The sequence below is a fragment of the Impatiens glandulifera genome, chromosome 1 (assembly GCF_907164915.1).
Source record: "Impatiens glandulifera chromosome 1, dImpGla2.1, whole genome shotgun sequence".
NCBI lineage: Eukaryota > Viridiplantae > Streptophyta > Magnoliopsida > Ericales > Balsaminaceae > Impatiens > Impatiens glandulifera.
Genome location: NC_061862.1, coordinates 11,901,571 through 11,918,142, shown reverse-complemented (window position 1 = coordinate 11,918,142; position 16,572 = coordinate 11,901,571). Strand labels below are relative to the sequence as shown.

General features: G+C 34.0%; 2 protein-coding genes across 2 annotated transcripts; both read left to right on the top strand.

Annotated features, from left to right (window-relative positions):
- The first annotated feature begins 273 nt into the window (after positions 1-273).
- On the top strand, positions 274-13,093 carry LOC124914666 (serine/threonine-protein phosphatase 4 regulatory subunit 3B-like). The gene is made up of 23 exons (XM_047455257.1): positions 274-428; positions 895-994; positions 1,115-1,199; positions 1,288-1,337; positions 1,496-1,575; positions 2,485-2,559; positions 3,044-3,140; positions 3,253-3,330; positions 4,573-4,640; positions 4,808-4,876; positions 4,954-5,031; positions 5,137-5,232; positions 6,963-7,033; positions 7,145-7,222; positions 7,309-7,402; positions 8,453-8,548; positions 9,341-9,558; positions 9,656-9,770; positions 10,659-10,790; positions 11,052-11,156; positions 11,240-11,349; positions 11,436-11,537; positions 11,971-13,093. The coding sequence occupies exons 1-23, from the start codon at positions 297-299 to the stop codon at positions 12,497-12,499; spliced, it is 2,658 nt and encodes an 885-aa protein (XP_047311213.1). The 5' UTR covers positions 274-296; the 3' UTR covers positions 12,500-13,093.
- A 1,183-nt stretch (positions 13,094-14,276) lies between these two features.
- LOC124919691 (zinc finger CCHC domain-containing protein 10) lies at positions 14,277-15,738 on the top strand. Its single transcript, XM_047460006.1, has 2 exons — positions 14,277-14,446; positions 14,805-15,738. The coding sequence occupies exon 2, from the start codon at positions 14,806-14,808 to the stop codon at positions 15,580-15,582; it is 777 nt and encodes a 258-aa protein (XP_047315962.1). The 5' UTR covers positions 14,277-14,446; position 14,805; the 3' UTR covers positions 15,583-15,738.
- The last annotated feature ends 834 nt before the right edge of the window (positions 15,739-16,572 follow it).

Below are 16,572 nucleotides of genomic sequence, written 5' to 3'. Positions count from 1 at the left end.
GGTAGAGCTCTGTTCTCAACGTTCAACTGTTTTGACTAGTGCTTAGTTGATAGACCTTTTAGCATGTAGATTGAGGTTGTCGGGTTCTGACTCATGTGTAAATTGTTTTTCCTTAAGACGAGGTTGAAATTGCAATAAATTTCACGTGCTTTTAGTGGCCACAAAAATCCTTGTTTTTTTCAATTTACCTTTGCTGCCAAGAAATAACATTTGACTGTAGGATGTGCTGTTGATGTATTATTTCACATGATTTCTTTTCTGTAGGAGTTCAACAGTTTTTTTTGTCCCTTCTCAAGATGTTAATCTCTTATGTGCATGTTTCTTCATATTTTTGGGTGAAATTGCAGCGCGTTAAAGTGTACCGTTTGAATGAAGATGGGAAGTGGGATGATCAGGGGACTGGACATGTCACCGTTGATTATATGGAGGTTAGTTGATCAGTATTTTTTGGATTCATTCTTGAACCCTTCACCACCAAATCTTAAATTGGTTCACTGTTCATAAAAAACACTGGGTTTGAAGTCACGGCGTTAACTACGAGAGAAGTGAGAGAGAGGCGCAAAGCCTCATATGGGGAAGGAGATTCATGTGGAGCTTGGTTCTTTCGAGAACCTTGATCAGTGCCATTTGCTTTTGACGTCCATGTTTTCTTTTTGTCGACATTTTGATGCTGTCTGTTTCTTTGTTTTTTTGACTTAACTTGTGGCTACTCAACAACTTGTTTGTAATTGGTTATTTCCCACCAGAAAGTAATTGGGTTTCATGCCTCACGTGACGAATGACAAGTTTCTCACTTTCCAAAAATATATTTCCAACTGTTGTTTTTTCTAGTAATGTTTTTATCGGCCAAAGAAAGTGTTGTAATTCAATAAATTGGCAACCTCTTTTTTTCAGAGATCAGAAGAACTTGGTGTTTATGTGATTGATGAAGAAGACAAAGAAGCCTTACTTGTACACCGAATCAATGCAGAAGATATATATAGAAAACAAGAAGGTAAGCTTCCTGTTGTGAATGCTATGCGAAGTGATTAGGTTTTTTGGCATTAATTGCTGAGAATTATTTCCACTTTTCCCTCTGACCTTTCTTGTTCTTCCCAAAATCTTGAATATCCAGATACAATCATCTCCTGGCGAGATCCTGAGTATTCTACTGAATTAGCTCTTAGCTTTCAAGAAACAGCAGGGTGCTCATACATATGGTATATTTTACTAGCTTGATTGTCTCCCTAACTTTTTGGTTCAATTGAGCTTTCCAGACTTTGTTATTAAGACTCTGTTTTTATGTAGGGATCAGATTTGCAGTGTACAGAGAAGTATTCGTTTTGGTACCCTCAACAGTAAGTGAGCTTATATTTGTTTTCTTTTGATGGGACTGGAGTCCAACTATGTATTGTAACAACTGTTGTATTTGGTTAAGTATCCTTCATTGCATATTTTTATTGTTAAAGCAGCACTTTGAAGTACTTTTAACTTTATTGTTTTGTCACTCATGCAGACGAAGCATACCATGGTATCAACAGTGAGTTGAGAGAATTGCCTGCAGTTGAACTTTCTACACTTCCTTTGATACTGAAGGTTCGTTCTGATGTCTTTTGGTTTTTATTTTATTCAGCTGTAACAAAGTGTAATATGTTGTTAGAATGCAGTCTTTTCCTATCTGGAGGTCTCTTTGGTAGTGCGAATCTTAATCGACCCTTCACCTTTGTCCTTGGACATCATCAGGATCAAACTCCAGTTACTATCATGCAATGCCCTCTTCCAGGACTAGGTGTAGGGTTGTGCTTCATATAACCGTCATCTGCTTGACTTTGTAATCAGATATAAGATTTGATTGAATTCATTTTGCTATTGTGTCTGTTTGAATTACCTTAGTTTCAGAGACCCAATTATAGCCTTCTATTCATAATGGCATATATATAGGTCCCATTGTCCACATAAGATCGTCTCAGTTTGTGGAAATATTAGATTAAGCTTCCTTGCTTACACATCAATTCTGCTAAATGCTCCACACATGGGCAGAAAAGACGATGATTCTACATGCTCTCCTGCAAATATGACATAGATTAATAAGCTCATTAGCAAGGAAGATGATCTTATTTCCACAATTCGGGCCAAGAGATAAGTTGTCCCACACTCCCACCTTTTACTTTGGAGAAGTAGAAAATTGATTTTCGACTAGTAGTTATGAATGAAATAAGCAATCCAAACCTTAAATTGGGTCATATGCTAGATAAATGGGTCCTACAAGTAACTTATCCAATAACAAACATCTCCTTAATGTAGCATAGACTTGTTTATTTATTTTTATAATATCATCTATTCCTTTTGTTTTCATTTATTTCTGTTTTGACCTAGGGTTCTTGAATAGTTCTAGTTTGTAAGTTTGACCATTTCACTGCTTTTATGTTGTTAATTATTATTTTTCCTTTTCTGTATACCAAGTACAATGCTGACGAGCAAATGATAAGTTCCTTGGTTTTGCAGACTGTTGTTGAAAGTAGCATTTCTGATCAAATACGTGCAACGGAACTAATTTTGCGTGATGTGAGTTCTCTACCTGTACCCTAAAATTGCAAGTGTACAGTTAATATTGTCAATATTTATTCTTGTAAGAGGTAAGCTTTTAATAAGCTTAGATCCATTAGAAATAGAAAGCGGATTTATACTTTTAACAACACCTGTCTAGAAATATTATGCTGTAAAGTGTTAGTTCTGTGGTATGCTATACTAAAGTTGGAATTCTGAGACTTAATGCTGACAAATTCATGTGCTCCTACATGGAAATTGAAACTCTGATCCTACTTTTCTATTTGATGACCGTCATATCTGCTGTAGTGATGTGTAGTTTCTATATCCAGACGTGACATAGGGTAGTGACATGGATCTATAAGTCTCCCTTCTTATGGATGATGCATATAGGTGTTTTTATTATTATTTATGTTATCTATTTTTCATTGTTGAAGACTAACGTTGACCTGTGAAATTAACCTGCTTTCAATTGTTTCTTTGATTTACCCAAGTGAAACCTTCTTGGTGCAGCAAGATTTTTTTTCGGAAGCTTATGGATCTATTTCGGATGTGCGAGGAATTGGACAACATAGACAGTCTTCATATAATATACAAGATAATCCGCGGAATCAGTTAGTACTCTTGCATTTAGTTTCTTCCGCTTTTGTAGTCTTCTACAGTTCAAATTTTCCATTTGTATTCTATTATCTTTTGTTTCATATTAATCTTTTTTTTCATCTGCAGTTTTACTAAATAGCCCTCAGATCTTTGAGAAAATTTTTGGGGATGAATTGATCATGGAGATTATTGGCTGCCTTGAATGTAAGTTGTTGGGCATTGCATTACGTTCTTTATTGCTGTCCATATAATGGTTCATTGTGCTTTTGCAGCAATTAAGTATCTTAGCATCCAGAGCTTGTAATAGATGTAACATTTTTATTTCCTCTTAAAATCCTTACCTGTGGGTTTACTTGGTAATCCATATTACTGGTGTAAAGTTTTAGTGTTCATATTGTTGCTTCACTTTTCTAATTAGGCCTTCTCTACTTGACATCATTATTTGCAATTGAACTTTTAGATTTACTACACTTTCTTTCCATGTTTGATATATGGTTTGAGGCTTGTGCATATGCACATCCATGATTTGCTAATTAATCTTCCATAGCTTATCTCTTGTTTTCAAAGTGGAAGAACACCATTGAAAGCTCTTGTGCAAGATTCTTTTATAGATCATTGTAATTTTTTTGCAATCATTACGAATGCAGATTTTCCGGATGATGATCCACATCATAAAATGTGATAACAAAAAGGCCCATTAGTTTCATGGTTGTTTCCTAAGTTTTAGAGGTACTAAGACTGAAACTTAAACATCTCTACCAACTTTGATGTTTGGTATCTCCTCTTTCATGCCCTGCTTCCATTTGATTCTGGTCTATTTTGCACAAGTATATCTCATCAGGGTCATCTTTCTACGTAGATCTTGATCGATGCATATACTATGTTAGGTATTCATTTTAAAACTGATGTATTGTCAGATTTGGTTGTTCGATCTCTACATCTTAGTTTTTATGAAGAACACGTTATATTTCTTTGGTTGTTTGAGTTATTGTTCAGGATTTATTTGCTCGCGTCTCCTCAATCAGATTATTCGGCGCTACAGATTTTGTCTTTAAATACACATTTCTTCTTGCTTAATTTATTCCAAGGGGCTTTGTCTGAACTGAATGCTCCAATGAAGTTAAATATGGTTGATTGTTTATCCTTTTTCACAAAAAATAAATAAATGAGGCTGGTTATGTTTTCCATTAATGCCTCCCTTTTGTTGTTTGGTTCCAATCATAGTGTTTCAATTTGTGTAAACCATCAAGCTCTTGAAATTATTATTCCATGTCTACAAGATTGTGTTCTTCAATCTTTGTAAACAATTAATTTAGGCTCATGAAGTTGTTTCTTTCATACTATAGGAGGTCTTTCAGTAAATGAACTTGGAGGATGAGGTATTAATACCCATCATTGATATCATTATGGCCTGTAGTGATTGTGGTTGCTTAATTTGGCTTGCAGATGATCCAGAATTGCAACATGTGCAACACCATAGGAGTTTTCTTAAGGAACATGTAGTCTTCAAGGAGGTAAATATTCTCCTCTAAATCTTCTTCCTCTTTGTGAATAGGTTGACAATGTTTTGTAGGAGAATGCAGAGCAAATAGCTTCCTAGGAGTTAGAAACCACATGACCTGCTCTTTATATGTATGTATATATAATTTTTTCATTTGATGAGTGCGATAATATATGTCAGGCTATACCTATTAAAGACCCTATTGCTGTGTCGAAAATACACCAAACATATAGAATTGGTTATTTGAAGGTAATAACAGATCTTAGAATGTGTTTGCATTGGTTGCTTATATTTGGCATTAATTATCATATATCATTGCTGGGTAGGATGCTATTTTGCCAAGGGCACTGGATGATGCCACTATTGCAAATATCAACTCTATCATCCAGTCAAATAATGCAATGGTGAGGATTTAAAAAAAAAAATCATCTTCCTGCTTTTCTTGTTCTTGTCTCCAAGGCTGAGAAGGGTTCTGGTTTTGTACTTGCTAATGTAGTTTGTTCTTTTAGGTGCTTTCTTTATTAAAAGATGATAGCACTTTCACTCAAGAGCTGTTTGCCAAGTTGAAGTCACCTTCCACTTCTGAAGAATCCAAGAAGAATTTGGTACACCATTTATTCTTTTGCATTTCGAGTCAATTAAATCCTAGTAATATAAAGCTGGAAAGGTTGTTGCCAAGGGAATATTAGCTATTTGTTTTATTTTTAGAATTTTTTATAGGCAAGAAGCGAATTTTGAAACACTATGGTAAACAAATCGGCAACACTGCTATGAGACCAGTTGGCTAGTGGTAGACTTATAATATGTGTCTAGATATATCTGCTACTTTAACAGTCATATTTGTTTTAGATTAAGTGGAAAAAGAGAACATCAGTAGCAATGTTTAAGTAGTTGCCTTCTGCTAGCTTGTTTGCAAACTTCAGAATTCAAACTGTATTACAAAGATTTTGTAAGTTTAATAGATGTCTAGTTTAGTTGGCATATGATAAGGGTCTATGTGGAAACACTTTTATTTCTGGATCTAGACCCGGATGTGAAGCTGCCAATAATTTTTTGAAAATAATTCAATTTCCAAAACATGTCATCTCATCTGAATACATCCGAATGAGAAATTTTACAGAAAACGTGTTTCCAAATGAATCCAATATCTCCTCTGGTTTCATATTGCGGGATTCAGTAGACAGCATGCTGAGGATAATGTTACTGATAGTTGTCTTTATTTCTTTTTGTCTAGTGTAGTCTCTGTTCCAAGTCCAATACATTTTCTTTTGTGTGGCTGATACATGGTTGAGGCATGCATTTCTAGTGCTTACCACTTTCCTTTTAGCTGCTGTAATCCACTTTTATGCAGCAGCTAGTTTTCCAATGGCTTTGTTCCCTCACTTCCTCTTTGATTTCTGTGAATTTAAGTTCCCTTTAGCAATTGTTCGTTGTTGATCCAGTCAAAATATGTGAGATTAGTGCTGTAGAGTTGTAGTTCATCTAACTGAAAGTCATTCACGTGGTATAGAGTATTTGTGACTTGTTTCAACAAATTATATTGTTAGTCTAACAAATAAAAGTTGACAACTCAATAAAATAAAGTTGAGTTATTCCTAAAAAGTCATGTATACCACCGCCATGGGAACGAAACAGAACATTTCAAGGAAAATGCACCGTCATGGGAAGAATCAGAAGTTCAATTTTACACAATTTTGCCTCCATCAAATGAAAAGAAATTTGCATGGGATAGTTGCTTAGATCTCATTGGACTTTAAACTGCTTTAATTTATTTCATTTCCCTGTGAATTCCATATGTTCTAATACAAAGTTGACATTTTATAAAAAAAAGAGGAAGAACTTGTGTATACCATAAAAATCATTTAGATTGAACCTCCTGGCCTTGAATGGTTATAAAAACATATGAGAGAATGGAATTACATAGACTTTTCTCTCTACTGGCTATTGCATCTTGGCTTATTCCCTCCAGCCCTAACTAGTTCATAGAATATACCAAGATGGCAAATATAATGATTGAGTTTGACTTAAAAATTACAGATAGTATGAAGTTATGAAGATAAAAAATTTACTTTGTAAGTATTATATCAAAGAACTGCATGAAATTGTAGCTATTTAAAGCTACCCAACATTTGAGCACAATGAAACTACCTTATGGTGATTGTTGGTTTGTGTTTCCTTTTGTTTTTGGAGGGATAAGAACCATTTTTTATTTGTATGCTTTCTTTGTTTTGTATATAAATTCTCATTTTCCATAGGAACTATTAGTTCAAGATATTAATCTGTTTATTTTCACGAGTTTCTTATTTAATCATTCAATTAATTCTCTTTGAGCCAGGTATTCTTCTTACATGAGTTCTGTAACCTAAGTAAGAGCTTGCCCGTGGTCCAGCAAATGCGATTATTTAGGTATACATTGTTAGATTTCATGTTACAATGTCTCATATAATTATGTTTTGTTCTTTTGGCACTAACTATTGTTATCAATTCTTTTGTTGCTTACCCTAAATTATTGTTCAGGGATCTGGTTAGTGAGGGGTTATTTGACGTCATTGCTGACATTTTGCAGAGTCGAGATAAGAAGCTTGCACTAACTGGGTATGTTGCTGTAGCTTTGATAATTGTCTTCATCTTATTTCTAATTATATCATTTAAATGATAAAGAGCTTTTTGGATGATTGCAGGACAGACATCCTTGTCCTCATTCTTAATCAGGATCCAAACCTCTTAAAAACTTATGTTAGTCGGCAAGAAGGGGTTGCCTTTCTTGGACTTCTGGTATGTAAGTTTCACTTGTTCTTTGTAAATGCAATTGAAACTATAATCATATTACATAAACACTATGAAAAAAATATATTATATCAATTGTTAAAAGTAAAATCATAATATCAATCATGCTTAGCCAATGGATTCCTGAAAGGTATAAAGTTGAAGACAAAAGGCCAAAAGCCATTGGAGGACTGATTGTAGGGGTAATCTGTGAAGATTTCCAAAATACCCATATTCATGAAGCTATAGTTTTCCGTCTAGTGACAACCATTAGATATCATCTGTGCAAACCAACCAGAAAGATTCAAATTTTGCTTTAGAAGCGATTTGTCTAGCATTTGGTTTTCTTTCCGACTGCTGAAGTATGAGCATAGGACTTTTAGGAAAGATGCATCAAGTGTTTTCAGGTTTTGAATATGGTTAAAGTCGATTTGCCAACCTGAGTCATTTTTCATTATAGTCCATAAGAGATATAACTGATGATTTCATGTATTGGACTGCTTTCTACCAAACTTTTTTCATGTTGATCGTGATCTGAAAAATCTACATTTGTTATGTATGTCAAAAATCACAATCATCTACCAAACGAAGCATAATTAAACTATAATTTGTATCATGATGAAGAAAATAATGGTATACCAAATGAACCAACACAAAGTACACTAAAATCTCGATTATGATCTAAAAAATAATCTGATCATGATCCAAATTAAATATTATGCCAAACAAACAAAAAAAATCACTTGCAATTTTAACTTTTGGAATTTTCCAATGAAATCATTTTGATTGCAACAAATATGACAAAATACTAGTTTCTAAATAGGCTCAAGGTAGATCTTAATTATTTGGCTGTTATATTGTAGATTTTACTTGTCTATGTGAGGAACTGATGATTTGATGTAGCTAAACATGTCCCCGAGTTACCCCAATTCTTTTCTACTCTTCCAAATTCTGTTCCACCTCTCATCTTTTTCTGAAGCTGTTCTGTTTATTATCCTTATATTCATTGTCCACTTTTCCTGTGTAAAGTTTCTAACTTCTGGCTGGTTATATGTTCAGGTTACAGGAATGCTTACTGATTTTGAGGATGACATGCATTGCCAGTTTCTTGAAATTCTTAGGAGCCTTTTGGATTCTTATACATCCGCAGGACAGGTGCCACTGTCATTCAGTTTATTTTTACAATGCTTTTAATGCATCGGAAAAAAATGACAGATGCTCTCTAGTATTCATTTCTTTGTAGTGCCTGCCATATACTGCCTCTGAATTTAGCTGTGTGTTGCACAACATGTATTCACTCTTTAACCAATTGCTATTCAGAAAAGTTTTAAATAAGAAGGGACCTTTAGAACAACATAATTGTTTTGGTGGATTTCATAAAGAATCAATTAGCTTTATTGGAAGCAAATACTGGACATGCTACTCAATTTGGATGTGGCATTATATGGGAGCTTCAATTTGATTTTGAGAATCAATTACTATTGATAATATTTATGTAAGCCGACTGGATGCCAATTCTAAATTGAGGGAGCGTGCAGTTACAGGAATGGTGGTTAGAACAGGGCGCAGAGTCAAGCTAGTGTTTGGTAATTGTACAATTGGATTTTGCAGCTGCTTAACTGGAAATGCCTGCAAGGAATGGCAATATCCTACTCAAAATACATCTCAAATTTTCTCAGTTCGTGACATTTAGGGTGTGTTCGATAAAACTGAAAAATTAAGTGTTAGAATACTGATTTTGCAAGTGCCTGAAATATAAATGCTGAATAAAAAATAAAATATATTAATTTGAAATACTTATATGTAGGATGGTACGACAAAATGTGGAATTAATATCGAAAAAGTACTTCAAGACTATGAGTAGCCGTTTTTTTCACATGTTTGCCATATAAAGTCATTTTACTTTTGGTTTATTTTCTTCTTAATTTCCTATGATCTTTCCTGCAGAGAGATACCATCATCGAGATTTTCTACGAGAAACACTTGGGTCAATTGATTGACGTTATACGATTATCATGTGCTCCTAGCATCACTTCCCAATCACCAGATAGATGTGAGAGTCCTGAAAGAGGCAAACTGTGTCAGATTAGGACAAAACCTGAGATTCTCTTGAACATTTGCGATCTATTGTGTTTTTGCGTGTTACACCACCCTTACAGAATAAAGTAATTATCCTTTATTCTTGCTTAGTTTTTTGATGTGGTCATCAGCTGTTGATCTTAGGGTTATATAATCAAATGCTTCTTATTATTCTGTTTGCAGGGGTAACTTTCTTCTGGATAATGTAATAGACAATATTTTGCTTCTAACACAAAGAAGGGAAAAGTACATTGTAGTTGCTGCTGTTCGTTTTTTCCGAACTCTTGTTTCACGAAATGTAAGTAGTCATGCTTTCTTTTATTGCAAGATGTCCTGTACACTGCTGATGCCATAAGATATGATCGTCTGAGATGATAATTTATTCTATTTCCTTTTGTTTTTAGATTGTTTTAGCATCCTTAGACACCCATATGCATATATAGCTTTGTCCGAACTGTCACATTAATTAATAGGACATATTGTTAAGAAATCACTACTTAGGAGATCTTTTACATACTAAGGTCTTGTTTGATGAAAGGTTATTGGATTTAAGGATGCTAAATTAAATCATCAATCTCTTCATCAACTAAAATACCCTTACTTTATTTTTATAACATTTGGAAATATTTAATAAAATGTATATTGTAGTCATTTAAATCTGAATAACCCCACTTTTTCCCCACAAAAGGCAGATTATTAAAAAAAAATCCTACATCAAGCAAGTTTTAATACTTCTTGTCCTTTTTTCTGATTTTGGTGTGATGCTTAGCTTAGTATTCCAGTAGGGCGTTTGACAGGACTCCACAAAAGGCAGAATAATAGCCTTAAAAATTAACATGCTGTAAATTCATGATCTCCATTTCCTGCATCGAGTTTATGTTCCGCCGTTGATAGTGAAGATGCAAAGGCTGATCTTGAAGTGTCACATATCTGATTTTAAATGTGGTTTTATATTATCATTTAGATCTTATATTGGTCGTTTGGGAACACATGGAAGTTCCCATAAAAAGGGCTGATTTAATGATTTCTGTTTGTTACTTTGATTGGCAGATCGATAGGTCATGTGACTAGTTATAACATTATTGAAACCAGCTTAATATTTTTTTTGGCTTATTTGATTTGCATATCAATAGATCATCGTGAATGGGTATAACAAAACTTATTTAGCAAATTCCATATTCTGCAGGATGAGCATCTGATGAGTCACATTGCGGGAAACAACCTTTTGAAACCTATTGTAGATGCATTTATTCGCAATGGGAGTCATTATAACTTGCTGCACTCCGCAACTCTAGAACTTTTTGAGCACATCCGGAAGGTGAACTTCTTTTCTTGTATTGGCTTACTAGTATTACTCAAAAAGTTAGCAGCCACACAAGGTAGCTGAAGTGGTAAGAGTCTTGAACTTAAGAGGTTGAGGTCTCAAGTTTGATTCCCATTGAAAACACCTTGATTGACCTAGGGGTGAGGGTTATGGTGGTGGGATGTTGTGCTAACTTTCACTATGGAGAAAAATCCTAGTCTAAGAAAAAATATAAAAAAATCAGAAGTAAGCATATTAACAAGTATTTGTGTGCAGGATATAAAGATACTACTCAAATATTTAGTTGAATCATTTTGGAATGAATTGGCTGAATTTGAGAATCTATCTTCCATTCAAGCACTAAAAGTTAAATATGATCAGGTATTCTGATGTTACTATTATCTTATTTCCTAAGCTCTGATTACTAGATGGGTTTTTGCTAAGAGTTTTGTATGTGCGTGCAGTCCATGGAGAACTCTGGTTCCAAGGCCTCAATTGATAAGATGGATACCAGAAAGAGAGTAGATGAGCGCGCGATGGAGAAAGAGGAGGAAGATTATTTTAACGAGGAAAGGTGAGTTATTTTCCCCTGTTGTGTGACGTCAGATTATTGGGAGATCTCAAGCCATTAGTCACTGACATGAATGTTTGCTGATCCAGCGATGAAGAAGATTCAGCATCAGTATCCATGGCAAGATCTCCTAAGGAGCAGGTTCAGCCTCAATTGCAGAACGGTTCTGCTGCAAATTCTACATCATTGAGGTGATTCAGGCTTTTTTTTTATCAGGGGTTATTTTGAAATAATCTGTTTTTCTTGCAAAAATTCTGTCTGATGAAAAAAGTGAATTATTGGGGTTGAATGACCAAGGCTTTTTTTGATGAATAATCTAAATAACCTCTTATGCCATCATCAATCAAAATACTAAATCATCCTTACTTTATCTCTGATAATATTTTAAATATTAAATAGAAAGAATATTTTAGTTATTTAACCCCAATAATCCACTTTTTTATCAAAGAAGTTAACTTTTCCCAAAACAATGGGTGTATTTTAAAAACATCTGCATCAAACAAGCTAAAATTATCCTTACTATTTAAAATGTTAGAAAACATAAATGAAAATTTCATTTTAATAATCCACTTCAAACAAGGCTTGAAGCAAATGTATTAATTTTATTTTCTTGATTTTTTGAAGTCCTAGAACTGGGGGTGGCCTTGTTGATTATGATGACGACGAAGATGACGAAGATTATAAGCCACCATCAAGAAAGCAGCTTCCCGAAAATTCTGATGCAGACGAGGGAGCGTTGAGATTAAAAAGAAAGTTGTCATCAAAGGAAGAACCCGAGCCAGTAAAGAAACAGCGTATAGTTAAAAACACCAAAACAAAAGAGGGAGTTTTAGCAGCATTATGTTCTACCTTAAGTCAAGCTGTCTTACCCATTAAAAGAGCATCAAGCCCTATGCGAGTCATCTCTCCATTAGCAGACTCGAAAAAAAACAGCACCGACGAAGAGAAGCAAATTGCTAAAGAATCAACTAACCATTCAGAGAATTGTTGTAAAACCAATGACGATGATTTAGATCAAAACGGCTCAGTAAGCTGTTCAGAAACCCCACTTAGTAGTAGTAGTACTTCAGATAATGGACAATCTTCGAGTGGTGAAGAAGATGAGGGTCCTCTAGTAACTAGTACTGCTAAAATGGCTGTAAATGGATCCTGAATCGGTTTCCAGGCCCGATGATAATGTTTATCGTGCCTTCCTTTCCTCCTCCTCCCCTTTTTATTTTTATTTTATTTCTTCATCTCATATTTCATCAGTGTATGTTATGGGCAGATTCAGATGGAGCTGAATTATATTGCTCCTTCTCCATGGAAGGTGAAATTGTTTGAACCTGAAGGGGAAAACTGTACAGCGCCATTGAAGGCTTAGCTGAAAAATGTTATGCCATTTCATTTACACCAACTGCATCCAGATTCTGCCTTGATTTAGTCATCATGTTTTGAGAAACAAAAAAAAGAAGAAGAAGATGTTGCCATTGTAAAACCTTAACTAATGTTCAATACTTGTTTTCGTTTTTTCTTTCCGACTTCTTTAGACTTTATTCATTATCGACTAGATATTTTGCTAATCATAACTAGCAAGCAATAGGGTACTAAATTTGCCCATCTCCCCGTGTAGTTTCTTCCATTCACAATTTTGCCTTCATTGGTGGTGTTGTTGATGGTCATTTTTTATGCAGTTTTAAGAATTACTTCATTTAAGTTGTACATTATGCAGATTATTAACGATTCACCCTCTCTTTTTTTTTTATCATTGTTGTTTTGATGTTGTGGAACTGTAATTGATTGAGGTTTCTTTTCATTTAAAGTTTAAACCCATAAAATACTTGTCCATGCTTATGTATCATTTCTTATGTGTTAAGAAATGTATAATTGAAAATGGATCATATATATATAATTTTTTTTGGGCTCAAGACCCACCACTAGTATTCGGTCATTTAGCCTATTTGCTGTTAAAAAAGTTAAATTTAAAGCAGAATCAATTATATTGTCCTTAAAATGAAAATTTCCTTTTTAAAGACGAATTCATTATTCACATACCATTAATGATATTAGCAGCTTCCAACTATTTAAAATCAATTTATGAATGGCCTGCACTCATAATTGGAGGTTCATATAATTATAATATGAGAAAGGATTAGGTGAGTGAATTTGGTGAGGGAATGACGTGTCATAATCTTATTCGCTGAAAAAATCAAATAATTTCTCTCTCCTCCCACTTTTACATTTTTCAAACCAATGAAGGTGTTGCCACGTCATTCCCTCACCAAATTCCCTCCCTCTATCACTCCTCTTATAATATATATTAATGAACTTTTTTTTTTTTTTAATTATGAGTGAAATTAGAGTTGAAAGAATAAATATTATTAAAAATATTCTAAAACATTAATTTAGGTAATATGATATTAAAAAGTTATAATTTTAAATTAATTAATAAAAAAAAACCCGGCCAAACCAAGTTGAAGCTGATCAAAATAAACCGATCCATTATATACAAACTTTCCTAAATATATTAATTAATTTATAATATATATTAATTAATTAATAATTAAAATTGGGACCCATGCAAAGGGCAGGCTGCCTTACTATATGGCCGACCTTGATTTGATGAATAACCTATTAGATACATAAGAGATTAAATGTACTTTTTATTTTAAAAATTATGTTAATTTTTTTGAATAAAAAAATAAATAAATGAATATATATATATATAATATTTTTTTTAATTTTTAAATACTAAATATATTTAATTTGGTTAAAAAGTGTGATTATAAATTTTATACTGTACAAAAATAGTCAAGTTTTGGCCTTTATTTAACTTTTAAAAAAATGAGCTTTTCCTAAACATAATCTTAGGTTTTGCAATCAAACGGGCCCTAGAAAGGAGCGGACCGTAGTACGTACAATGGATAGTAGTATAAAAATAAACCGGCGGTTCTGAAGGGATGTATCGATCTATCTATCGCTCGCCTTGCTCCGCGTAGAGAGAGCAGCCATTCAATAACTCAAGATCCACATCAACCTACTAAAGAACTTTGAAATCTCAATCTGTTTGTTATCAATTCGATCGTCCCATCCCTGGTCGTCTCCAATCTCTCCTTACCAGGTATAATTTTATTTCGATCTTCGAATCATCTCTCGCAATTTTCGTTAAAGTATCAAATCTAATCATTAATATTAGCTCGCATACGGTCTCTTCGATCTTTCTTTGTTTTGAATTGATTTCCTGTAATTTTCTGTGGATATCTGCAAATTTAAACCTAGATATGTATTTGTCTTGAAGCGGCTAGGATTTTTTTGAACAGATCTCTTTTTAGGGTTTCCTGCCGTTGAACATATTATTATTAGGGTTTACAGTAAATCATTATTGTGAAGTAATCGTCTTGTTTGATAACAGTATTCTGATCTTTAGAATAATTAGGGTTTCTGGAAAGATCTTAAATTTATTATCTTGATGATTACAGGATGTCGTCGGGTAAAAACGATGAGGGTCATACTCAGGATGCTACAGAAAGACTCAAGGCTGCAGCACTAACGGCTGCAAAGGGTCTCAGCCGTGCTCAGGCTGAGCGAGCAGCAGCAGCAGCAGTTAGAAACGTGAATGCTTATGGGCAAAAGGAAGAAGGACCAAGTAGATGGCAAGAAAGGAAGGAAGCCAAAAGGCAGATGTATCTGATGAGTACTGAGAAACAAGTTAGATTGGGTGAAAGGAAGGAATCTATGGCTAATGTTGGAAAAGCTGTTGCGACGTGTCAAAAGTGTTTCCAACCTGGTCATTGGACATACGAGTGTAAGAACGAACGCGTTTATATCTCACGACCTTCTCGTACTCAGCAACTTAAAAACCCTAAGCTTAGGATGAAGTTATCAATTACTTGTGATTTGGATGATAATGGTGATGATGGTCTGAAAGAAGAACCGGTCAAGAAAAGTAAAAGGAAACATAAGTCTGGGAAGAAATCGGAAAGTGATAGTGAGGCTTCTGTGTTTGATTCGGATAGCTCGTCGGGTAGTGGTTCTGAGAATTCTTCGGGGAAGAGCGATCTGAGCTACAGTTCATCGTCGGATTCTGAGGAAGAGAGGAGGAAAAAGAGGAAGAAGAAGAAACAGCAGCAGAGGAAGAGGAGGCATAGACGATACAGTTCTACTTCTGAATCTTCGGATTCAGAATCTGAATCAGACTCGGATTCTGACAAGGGTAGTAGGAAGAAGGGTAAGAGACACAGCAAAAGGCGCAATTAGAAAGAAAAACTTGGCTATTGTTGCTGGCGGGTGAATCATGTATGCTTGCTGTATTTTGGATATGATCTTCTCTTGCTGTTTTAAAAGCTTAATATAGTCAGGATATTGTTTCTTTTTTGTTTTACTATAATGGAGACTACCTTTGAATGTTTGGCATTTTGATTTTGTTTCTTCCTTTACTTGTCTTGAATAAGTTAGAAGTGTAGTAGTATTGTTGTGTTGATTATTAACTTAGGATTAGGGATGGCATTTTAGTATCCAATCTGACAGGTATCACTATTTTTATCCTAACTTCGTACTAAGATTCTAAATGTGGAAAATCCTCTATATGTACTCAATACCTGATTAAATACTAAGATTCTAAATGTACAATAAAAAGAAAAATAATTTTTTAAAATTAATATTGTTAAAATGTAAAAAAAAAATAAAAATATTATTTACAATATGTTGTAAAATTTTAAAGAAGTGATGATGCAGACGAATATTTTATTTGTCGTAAAACCTTTTTCTCTTTTTTTTTTCTTCTTTCAATTTGGTCAACAAAATGCTCCAAGTATTGACTTAGAGGTTTATTTTACTTCTAGTTTTCATAATAGAGCATGAAGTTATACTTGTGTAGCCCTTTAGTTGTTGTTGTCTTTTTTATTTACACTCGTTTTTCGATCTTAGATTAAAACATTTTCGAAATTTGGATTCATCCATTCTTTTCGTGATTGTTTCATAAAGAGACTAATGATTGCTGCATTTCTTCGACACGGAGTTCATAAATCATAAAAACAATCTCTAATGCCAATGATCGCTCTAATTTTGTTTTTGAGTGATTTTATTTTGCTCAAACATCAAAAGTCGAAGTTTAACTCACACTTAACTTTAACCATTTAATCAAAAGGCTCATCCTTACTTCTGGAAGGCTACGCGTTTTGACTTTTAGACTTCGTTTTGTTTTTTTAGCACATACTAGAGATGTATCTGATAGAATCGGTACACTTT

Bases quoted from the DNA above. Each gene is read 5' to 3' on its own strand.
- LOC124914666 (XM_047455257.1), top strand. From the start codon at position 297: ATGTTAATCTCTTATGTGCATGTTTCTTCATATTTTTGGGTGAAATTG. The intron at 1,338-1,495 runs GTAAGTGAGCTT...TCACTCATGCAG, and splicing joins TCGTTTTGGTACCCTCAACA to ACGAAGCATACCATGGTATC. The intron at 5,032-5,136 runs GTGAGGATTTAA...TTGTTCTTTTAG, and splicing joins TCCAGTCAAATAATGCAATG to GTGCTTTCTTTATTAAAAGA.
- LOC124919691 (XM_047460006.1), top strand. From the start codon at position 14,806: ATGTCGTCGGGTAAAAACGATGAGGGTCATACTCAGGATGCTACAGAA.